An 11026-nucleotide genomic window follows, 5' to 3' on the forward strand; every position below is an offset into this window, starting at 1 on the left:
AGAAGTCTATGGTTGTTCTTTGTAGCATCTTGAAAAATGGATTATGGATCCTGTCAGTCATCTCTCACACTTAGCAAATATAACATTGAACATAGGAGGAAAATAGGATGGGTAAGGCACCAATGAGAGAACAGCCATTTTCCTCAAAGTCATACTATAAAAATTAAGGTTTCCCCTACAAGTTTTTCAGTGAAGGAAACAGGTCGGAGGAAAGGGTGCGCCACAGTAATGGGATTCATTTTCTAATTCCTAACTTTCTATAGCCTAATTTTTCTAGCACATTTCTTGTTGATTATTTTTGGAAGGTATGTGATTTTTATGTACTTATTTATTTGGAAAACAAATCTTCTAAATTAATTTTGCTATCTTCATTTGTGTTTCCTAAATCTTAAAGCTCTGGTCCTTCTGAAGGCTCAGCAGTATCCCCACCTGCCATGTGGACTGACCGAGAGGGCAGAAGGAAGCATACATTCTCTGTTTTTCTATAGTATTTGAGGACAGACAAATAGAACCTCATCAGAGTCACCAGCCATTCCCTAACCCTTCCAATAGTCTCTGCATCTTCAGCTTTTAAACTCATGAACTTTTCTATAGTTTCTGTATTTCAGTTTTTATGGATTTATTTGCTTCTTGAATGCCAGGCTCTGATGCAATTTTCCTCGCTGCAGAAGGATCCCTGCTATGGTTGTGGTCAGAAGAGATGCTTACATGGCTAGCATTTAAAGGAAAGAAGAACTTAACAAAGGGGTGGGGGGGCACTTTGTTTGGTTAAAGCTGGTTCCCAATATATTTAACCAGTTCCAGAATTAGAAAGCCTTTCTGTACATTTTCTCCTATTTTTCTTGCTCCTTTTCCTTATGTAATGAAATTAAAACTTTTGGAGCCCACAGTTGACATTTTTCAGAAAATTGAGTTATCAAGGCAGTAATTATTTCTCAGGGAGATAAAACTCTCATAGCCCTAACTGTCAAATAGGGCCCTTTTCAGATTTTAATTACAAAATAAAATTAGTCTGCTCTTCCTCGGAATGGTTGGCGAGTGGTTAAACAGAGCTTTCCCCCAATACTGGTGGTCGTCAAACTCTGCTAATTAGCAATGCTGAGAAATTCCAGTTAACAAGGGCATTCTCCGAGACTCTGCAGGTCCCCTGCCGTTCGCCTTCATTTCCATAAGGAGATTAGGAGAGGAGGGGAACCCACTCAAATGCAGATGCAGGAGCGAAGCGTTTTTAACAAGCATCATAATAGTAAGATGCTTGGCTAGTTCTCGCTAATTACTGCAACTTAAACCTCTATTTGCCACTAAGAAGAAAAAAATAAGTCTACAGTCCGCACCTCCACAACATTGTCAGTTGGCTTCAGATATAATACTCAAGGAGAGAAAAATGTAAAAGATTTTTAAATAAATTGGGTTATACTTGGCAGTTAAGGCTTCTGGCTTGGGCCAATAGCAGAGCAAAATAAAATCTGATTACTCCAGGCATATGCTAATCACTAATGCTGGTCTAAAAGTGTACAGCTTTTCGCTGCCCGTGAAGGGAAGTGTTACATTAGATGAAGCACTTCCAATTTTCATAAACTATGCCAGTAGCAACATTTTAAATTCTCAGAGGATGAAGGACCCTGTTCCAAGTCCTTTTTCTGATTGTCTGCTAGTCAATGGTGTATTGTTGCTGGTACTGTAGTCAGCTATTATAACCCCAAAAGAGGCTTGCCTCTGTCATGGGCTAGAGCTGTTATAGTTGTTATTATACTTAGGGGACTATGATGGTGTTGGATTGAAATCGGGTGGCCAGTGATCTAATTTTTTTTCAATATGTTCTAAAAATATTCTAATGAGAAAATGGGTTTTGCTATCGCCATCTTCTTTAATCTTATTTTCGTGGCACATTATTATGCATAAACACCAGCCACCATTAGTTTATTGCCTCTGATAAGTACAGTAGACTTAATTAAAATAAAGCTGCAAATAAATACTACAAATGATAACACGACTGTAATGCACTCCCATAGTTTATTCATATGATAAAGCAATTAACAAGAGACCTAGCCAGACCCCTTACCCTCTTTAAGTAGATTATTATAGAGTTCAGGTGCAAACACACATCTGAGAGGTTCAGAGACTATCCCAATGAGGGAAGAAAAAAAATCTGCTTCCTACTAACCTTGAAAGAAAGATATCAAGATTTAAAGAGATGTTCTTTTATCGTCCCCATTATCAGTATTTATATTAATAAATATTCGCCACATCAACTCGTTGGGTTTTTTTTCTTCAAACTTAATTATCCATAAGCTTTTTCTAAGTTTTCAGAAAAACGCTATTAAGCACCTACCGATACATAAACAATCACAAAGTAAATGCTCGGCCTGCCCTTCGTGGCGCGCGGACAATCATAATTCATTCATACTTTGAATCTCATAATTTATACCTATTTTCCCCTCGTTTAACCTCCCACTTATCTGGCGGTTCTATGTACATTTCTAAGTTAAGCAAATTAAATTTGATTCTTATGATTTCGTCCCACGGCTTATATGATATGTTAACTTTTCTTTTGTTTAGATTATGTGTAATTAGTTTGATCTTCCATCCTCCTCGGTTTTTTTTTTTTTTAACTTTATTTTTACACACCTTCTTTTAAAGGTAAAAGCAGTCTTGGAAAAGCGAGTCCACCAGCAGGGGGCGCAGCAGCCACATCTCAGAAACTAGACGCGCTGAAAAGTCGGTGGCCGCCTTCCCTAGCTCAACCTTTGCTCTAGTCTCCAGAGATTCGTGTTGAGCGTAACAGTACACCCCGATTAAGCGGAAAACAATGCTTCAATTTGAAGAGTCCCAAATATTTACGCGTTTCTATAAGTCCTTTCCGGGTACCCAAGAACTAAAGCAACCAAAACTTAAGGAGAACCTGAGGCAGGGAGAGGATGGAGTAGAGAAGAAATTATTTATTTCAAGTTTACAAAAATTCTTTACCACAACTTTTCTGGGTCTAAAGTGGGCATAGTTAGCTGAGTGTGACAATAACAGCCAAGCCTGGGCGAATAGGGACTAGAGACGTGGGGGTGGGGAAGAGGCCGTGGTGGGCAGTGAGGGAAGAATAAACAGGGCAGTTTGTAAGGACAATGAGCGGAGCGTGGCCGGCAGATACCCTTCTGAACGTTTTCTTTTGGCAGAATTGGGGTAGATGAGGGGAGGAGGGGCCGCGAGAGTATTGCAGGGAAAAAAAGAAAAAGAAAATAAGTAACCCTGATGGTTTAAGCTCTTTATTTAAAAAAAAAAAAAAATGGCATCAGGACTTTCTTCCTTCTCTCCCCTCTTTTGTACCCAAGTGCATTTTAGCCACAAAGGTTCCAACAAGAGAGTGGAAGGAAACTTAGACGGGGCTTTGTTTGACTCCGTGTAGCGACAACAAGAGAAACAAAACTACCTATTTGTAACGGACGTGGTGCTGTGGCTCTGGGCTTTTTGAGCGCCTGCCGATTGAAATCTTTACGTCTGGACAATAGGAGATCGGCTAAAATTACCCTCTCAGGTCCTGGGCGGGCAAGATTCTTGAACCCCTACCCCTGCCCCCCAACCCATTCTCCTACAGCTTGGGCTTGCTCGGTCCCGACTCCTCGGGCTCGGCGGGCCTTCTCTGTGCCCACGCCGCCTGCACCTGTACCCCTGGACCCCGCGCGCTTCCCAGGCCCAGGCGCCTCTCGGCCCGGCCTTCGCGATTACCACCGTGCTAGTCAGCAGGGGCAATGGGGGCTGCGCTGCCCCATCCTGGGAACGCAGCGTGGGAGGGAGTTTGTGAGCGCAACCCAAATGCCACCTCCGTGCCTCCCCGTGGGATGCCAGGAAATTTCGTGACCCTCCCCTATCTCCTGCACTCTGGAGCTTCTTTCTGTTGATTCTTTCGTCCCCCAAGGTCTCATCTGAAATTGCCACCAATGAAATCCTCTTGGGTTGGTTTGGGAGTTAGAGAGGGAGGAGAGTTCAAGCTTTGCCTTAGCACCCTTTGGATGGGACAGACTGGTGGAGGAGAGAGGGAGTTAGGGTTGAGGACACGTGCTGCGGTTCCTTGAGCCACACCTGAGTCGGCCTAGGAGAAGGCAGTGAACAAGGCCTGGCCCCAGCTCTGCTCTACAGTCAGCCACATGGGCAGAGGACTCGTGTTTGGGAACAGAGCCGATGACTAGGAAGCCAGGAGGGCGCTGAGGCCTGAGGCTTGGGTCTAACTTCTCGTGTATACTGTGAGAAGAGGGGGTGAGTGGGTGTTGCCAACAAGGTTGGAAGAGGGGCTGGGACAGAGAGCAGTGCCGCGGATGAGCGGAGGAACAATGGCACACTACCTCCGGCCCTGCCAGCTTCCTGAAATACTAGTTGGACGGTCGCCCTGAACCACCCATGGGCCTTGCCCCACCCTGGCCCCAGCTTCCCGCGCCCCATCCACCCTTATGTACCCAAGAGAGAGCCAATATTCCGTAGCGTGGGGGAAAGGAGCTGTCGTCTTGGTGCTGTTTACCCACTTCCTTCGAACAGGCGTGCACCGTGACCTGTTGCTGAGAAAGGGGGTGGGGGGATACAAAGGTTCCCCAGCGGCCGGCTGCAGCCTGCGGGCCCGCCTCCCCCTCGCGGTTCGGGGCACAACGCTCTGCTGGGCTCGCTCGGCGGCGCGGCAGGCCCCGCCCCCTTTCATGCAAAACCCTCTGGCGAGGCTGGGCTCCGGCGCAGGAGCCGGCGCTCGCTGATTGGCCGCCGGAAACCCATTTATTCCCTGACAGCCCCCATCACATGGATGGTTGTCTATTAACTTGTTCAAAAAAGTATCAGGAGTTGTCAAGGCAGAGAAGAGAGTGTTTGCAAAAAGGGAAAAGTACTTTGCTGCCTCTTTAAGACTAGGGCTGGGAGAAAGAAGAGGAGAGAGAAAGAAAAGGAGAGAAGTTTTGGAGCCCGAGGCTTAAGCCTTTCCAAAAACTAATCACAACAATCGCGGCGGCCGGAGGAGGAGAGAGCCGGTTTTTTCATCCCAATTGCACTTCGCCCGTCTCGAGCTCCGCTTCCCCCCAACTATTCTCCGCCAGATCTCCGCGCGGGGCAGTGCACGCCGACGCCCCCGCCCGCGGTCCCTGCATCCCGGCCCCCGCGCGGCCCCCGCAGTCCCGGCCGGGCCGAGGGTTGGCGGCCGCCGGCGGGCCGCGCCCGCGCCCAGCGCCCGCATGTATAACATGATGGAGACGGAGCTGAAGCCGCCGGGCCCGCAGCAAGCTTCGGGGGGCGGCGGCGGAGGAGGCAACGCCACGGCGGCGGCGACCGGCGGCAACCAGAAGAACAGCCCGGACCGCGTCAAGAGGCCCATGAATGCCTTCATGGTGTGGTCCCGGGGGCAGCGGCGTAAGATGGCCCAGGAGAACCCCAAGATGCACAACTCGGAGATCAGCAAGCGCCTGGGCGCCGAGTGGAAACTTTTGTCGGAGACCGAGAAGCGGCCGTTCATCGACGAGGCCAAGAGGCTGCGCGCTCTGCACATGAAGGAGCACCCGGATTATAAATACCGGCCGCGGCGGAAAACCAAGACGCTCATGAAGAAGGATAAGTACACGCTTCCCGGAGGCTTGCTGGCCCCCGGCGGGAACAGCATGGCGAGCGGGGTTGGGGTGGGTGCCGGCCTGGGTGCGGGCGTGAACCAGCGCATGGACAGCTACGCGCACATGAACGGCTGGAGCAACGGCAGCTACAGCATGATGCAGGAGCAGCTGGGCTACCCACAGCACCCGGGCCTCAACGCTCACGGCGCGGCGCAGATGCAGCCGATGCACCGCTACGACGTCAGCGCCCTGCAGTACAACTCCATGACCAGCTCGCAGACCTACATGAACGGCTCGCCCACCTACAGCATGTCCTACTCGCAGCAGGGCACCCCCGGTATGGCGCTGGGCTCCATGGGCTCTGTGGTCAAGTCCGAGGCCAGCTCCAGCCCCCCCGTGGTTACCTCTTCCTCCCACTCCAGGGCGCCCTGCCAGGCCGGGGACCTCCGGGACATGATCAGCATGTACCTCCCCGGCGCCGAGGTGCCGGAGCCCGCTGCGCCCAGTAGACTGCACATGGCCCAGCACTACCAGAGCGGCCCGGTGCCCGGCACCGCCATTAACGGCACACTGCCCCTGTCGCACATGTGAGGGCCGGACCGCGAACTGGAGAAGGGGAGAGATTTTCAAAGAGATACGAGGGAATTGGGAGGGGTGCAAAAGAGGAGAGTAAGAAAAATCTGATATGCTCAAAAGGAAAAAAAAAATCTTCCGCAGCAAACTGACAGCTGCAGGAAGAAACCACCATCCCATCCAAATTAACGCAAAAACCGTGATGCCGACTAGAAAACTTTTATGAGAGATCTTGGGACTTCTTTTTGGGGGACTATTTTTGTACAGAGAAAACATGAGGGCGGCGGGGAGGGCGGGGGAATCGGACCATGTATAGATCTGGAGAAAAAAAACTACGCAAAACTTTTTTTTAAAGTTCTAGTGGTACGTTAGGCGCTTCGCAGGGAGTTCGCAAAAGTCTTTACCAGTAATATTTAGAGCTAGACTCCGGGCGATGAAAAAAGTTTTAATATTTGCAAGCAACTTTTGTACAGTATTTATCGAGATAAACATGGCAATCAAATGTCCATTGTTTCTAAGCTGAGAATTTGCCAATATTTTTCGAGGAAAGGGTTCTTGCTGGGCTTTCATTCTGCAGCTTAAATTTAGGACCGTTACAAACAAGGAAGGAGTTTATTCGGATTTGAACATTTTAGTTTTAAAATTGTACAAAAGGAAAACATGAGAGCAAGTACTGGCAAGACCATTTTCATGGTCTTGTTTAAGGCAAACGTTCTAGATTGTACTAAATTTTTAACTTACTGTTAAAGGCAAAAAAAAAATGTCCATGCGGGTTGATATCGTTGGTAATTTATAATAGCTTTTGTTCAATCCCACCCTTCCATTTTGTTCACATAAAAAGTATGGAATTACTGTGTTTGAAATATTTTCTTATGGTTTGTAATATTTCTGTAAATTGTGATATTTTAAGGTTTTTCCCCCCTTTTATTTTCAGTAGTTGTATTTTAAAAGATCCGGCTCTGTTATTGGAATCAGGCTGCCGAGAATCCATGTATATATTTGAACTAATACCGTCCTTATAACAGCTACATTTTCAACTTAAGTTTTTACTCCATTATGCACAGTTTGAGAGAAATAAATTTTTGAAATATGGACACTGAAATTATGCCTGAGTCTTTCATTTCTTTGGCTAGCATGCTTACACATAACTTCTTGGGGAACTGAATTACTGTTCAGCCACCAAGATCTTGGTGTTACCAGCAATGTCTGTTAACGTTAACTGTAGAAGAAAAAAATGGCTGGATGATTAATAACGGGAAACTGAAATGCGCTGACATTTCTAGAATAGAAACTAGAGGCATATATTGTAAGTCCACCCCCTCCTTTCCTGAACAGCTTGAATAAATGTGATGTAGGCTTAAGCTCTCTTGTAGCACTTGTTGCCAGAACGAGTCAATTCTGAAATTTTTCGTGTAGCTTAGCAGATGGGGTACCGAGCCAAATCAGAACCAGGTTGGCTGGGTTGGTTTTCATTTTCTTCACAACACAATGGCCCTTTGAAATGTGGTTTACAGGGGAAAATGATGCTTCTTGTATCGGAATAATTACAAAGTAGACACGCCGAGTGTTCTGCGGGGTAGGTTGAGTGACTCTAGCCCTGCTATTGTGTGAGGAAACAAGTGGTTTTCTGTCTTTGTTTCCTGACTTCATAAACTTTGTCCTCTACATTTTCCTGTTTGGGGTGAGGGAAAAGCGAAGAGTGGCTTGCAAAATTCCCTTAATTATCATGGACTTTTTTATTTATTTATTTCCCCCCTTTCTCCCCCACCCCCCACTCCGGATTCCACTTCTTAATTTGGCAGCGCGGGTCCAAGCCTGTAGTCCCAAATCGGAAAATCTCTGCAGCTGGTTACACGCAAAAGAGAAGCCAGGCAACAGACATATTACAGAAGAAAGCTCTCGACTCCGAGGTAGATATTTTGCATTGTGTGCTCTGATCACATTTGGACATGATTGTGCTTTTGATCTGTTAACTGTTTTACTATAGTAGTAGAGAGAGGGGGAGGAGAGAGGGTGGGAAAACGAGATTGGATTTGTTGGATTGTTTTGTTTTTTGGGGTTTCCCCCCCAGGAAAAGTAGAGACTGGCGACGTCCTCGGCTGGAGAGGAAAAGTTGCGGGGACCGCCATGGTCTTTAAGTTAACCAGCGGGTCTGGCATAGCTGAGGCTGCTGGCCGGCTTTGCTTTTTTTTTTTTTTTTTTTTTTTTCTTTTTTTTTGGCTCCTAGCTTTGGTCATCTTCTATCAAAGGCACCAAGAACCAGGAATGGGACGGCCTTATGAGTTCTGCACTGCTTCTCTATTTCTAGAACGTCCTTCTTGCTGCACCTCTGCAGAAGTTAGGATCCCGTGGCGCTTTCTGACCTTCAACCGGTACCGGCCGCTGCCAGTTCTCTCAGCCTCTAGGCCTGTGTCGCCTCTTTTGCAAGAAAGTAATTTCTTTCTTGAAGAGCTACTAATGTTCCGTGGATGATTATGAAGGTCTTGTTTTCTGTGTTTATATTTCTTCTCGGTCGTTACACTTCAGGTGTAGATTGGGTTGTATTTCTTTATTTTCGTTTTAGGGTAAAGTACTGGGAAGGGACATATATTCGGTTCCCAGTCCAAGCTAGGCAGTTTCCCCTCTAATTAATGCAGAGACTCTAAAAGAATTTCCCGGGGCTCGGGCAGCCATTGTAATGCATATAGGATTATTCACGTGGTAATGAGCACATTCGACAGTTCTTGCTCACACATAGGAATAAAAGAAACTTTGAATAAAGAACCAAACGGTAGTTTTGGGGAAGAGGGGAGGATAGTCCTGGAACTCGAGCCAATGGACAATATAGAATGTATATATTTGAAAATTAATATATCTTAGGGGTATATATAAAAGTTACAATAATTGACCCGACTTCCGACTTCCAAATCAAACACTTTGGGGAGATGCCCAGGTTCAAATATTTTGCAAGACAGAAGAGCATGAACTGCCTGAGACAGCTGAACTCATTTAAATGATTATCACTGCAAAACAGGAGAAGCCGCGTTCTTCCTCTTATCCCACCATATCTCCAAACCAAATAGTTTAAAAGTAGAAGCCAAACTATTTTGTTTGCAAATATAGACGCTTTGATAAACTGCAGATGAAGAACACTGCTGTGTTACCCATTTCACTAAGTAAAACAGTTCTCAAGATGTGTGTGTAATTGCTTACATAGGCTAATATTAAAGTTTTAAAGAAGAATTTCACTTTTAAGAAAAGAGATAAAGTCCTAGTTCTACCCAGACAGGGCTTGCTGCTGTCGCTGCCTGTAACTTCTTTTCTAGGAATTTTATTACAGTCAATGAGGCTTCATTTTCAGTCAAGAGGGGAATTTAAATGTTGCTTTGACTTTATACAGACTAGAAATCCGTAACAGGATGAGCATATAATCTGTTCTTGCTACATCTCTTCTTCCACACCCACCCCCTCCATATCTTAAAGAGTGTTAAAATATTTTGCTGAGCGGGAGTAGATTAACAAGGTTCCTTTGCCAATGCCGGAAAGCTGGTATCACAGACCCTCCCAGGGGAAAATGGCTCACATTAACCACTAAATGAATATTTGACAAGGGCTCATTCGGAGGTATTATTACTATAAATGTGTCCCTACTGGACTTTTCAAGGTCAAAGAGCAATGCTTCAATTAATTATTTAGACTGCTAGTAGATTTGGATGTAATAGCTGTACTTATTTCTGGAAAGCGACACATTCTTGCAGTGGGGAAGCCTCCCGAGGCTGTCAGCAGCATCTCAAATGGAAAGGTGTGTGAAGTCCTGGCATGCCCAAGCTGACTTTTTTTTTTTTTCATGAAATGTTTTCCAAGGCCAAGGGAGAGAAATACTCTCCCCCACCCCATTTCAGTGACTATTTTTAGTTTAAAAGGGAAAAAAATATAATAATTTATGTTCATTTTGTTTTCGTGTCTAGCAAGATCTCCTAGAGTTTGTGATGTGGGGGAAGCTAGGTAGTATTTCATATAACCCCCGCCTGTCTAAAGAGCAAAGTCAGAGTATTTCATAGCCCCTCCCTATCAGGCTTTGAATGTAGGGTACATATTCCTCTTTAACTATAAAAACAAAGATTTGAAATGGAAGGCACCAGGCTTAGAGTACTGAATTCTAGTAATAGCAGAGTAAATTGGGGTGCAAGGTGGTCCCCCTTCTCCTATTGGTCTGAATACTGTAAGGGGGGGGCGCCCATCCCTGCCATGTCACCGGTTCCTCCGTGACCCTAGGTAAAATGGTAATCGAATGATTTTGAGAGTAAGATTCCTTCACAATAATATAAATTGAATGAATGAGAGATAAGCTGGGGGGTAGTAATTACAGCCCAATTCATTCAGCTTTTCAGAACTTTTGTTGTAGGCGCTCCATTGACTGGGTTTGAGCTGCCAGTTTTCTCACATTAAAAAGGGGCTGATCAGCGCCTGGGGAGGGGGGTAAGGACTACTGCTAAACTGCGTGGTGCTGGGGTCTTCATTTAGAACCATTAGAAGAGTGAAATTAAATTGTGCCTTTGTGTGCTCAAGGTTTACACTTTTCAACTGCTCACAGTTTATAGCTAACTGCTCTGAAATTGAGGTCTGACTGTGGCCTGATCACCTGCTAGTTGGCATCTCTTATCTGTCTGTCTGTCTGTCTGCCTGCCTATCAATCTATCTTGTGATTGAAAGCACTTTTCTCTCTGCAAATCCCTCCCCCATTGCTTTTGAAAGTTTTGAAAAATAGGCACTCATATTTTTCTTCCTGGAGTTTCTTTTGGCTGTAACTGTTTTACCAAGACTGGAGCTCACAATCCCTCCCATACCCCCACCCTACTATTATTACTTTAAAATAATTTGCATCTCTGTGGGGATTTTTTTTTTTT

At 45.7% G+C, this 11026-nt stretch overlaps 2 protein-coding genes across 5 annotated transcripts in view; both read left to right on the forward strand.

The window, feature by feature from the left end:
- LOC116095085 overlaps positions 1-11026 on the forward strand; it is a 136839-nt gene that overhangs the window by 89588 nt on the left and 36225 nt on the right. The window contains exon 3 of one of the 4 annotated variants that reach the window (XR_004120433.1): positions 7943-8050. The exons of the other annotated variants lie outside the window; for them this stretch is intronic. The gene's annotated coding sequence lies outside the window, so the exon portion shown is untranslated. The remainder of the gene's footprint in view (positions 1-7942; positions 8051-11026) is intronic. 4 annotated transcript variants of the gene reach the window in all.
- On the forward strand, positions 4606-7242 carry Sox2 (SRY-box transcription factor 2). Its single transcript, XM_031376603.1, has one exon. It carries the CDS (start codon positions 5199-5201, stop codon positions 6156-6158), a length of 960 nt encoding a protein of 319 aa, XP_031232463.1. The 5' UTR covers positions 4606-5198; the 3' UTR covers positions 6159-7242.

The sequence above is a fragment of the Mastomys coucha genome, unplaced genomic scaffold (assembly GCF_008632895.1).
Source record: "Mastomys coucha isolate ucsf_1 unplaced genomic scaffold, UCSF_Mcou_1 pScaffold17, whole genome shotgun sequence".
Taxonomy (NCBI): Eukaryota; Metazoa; Chordata; class Mammalia; order Rodentia; family Muridae; genus Mastomys; species Mastomys coucha.

Bases quoted from the DNA above. Each gene is read 5' to 3' on its own strand.
- Sox2 (XM_031376603.1), top strand. From the start codon at position 5,199: ATGTATAACATGATGGAGACGGAGCTGAAGCCGCCGGGCCCGCAGCAA.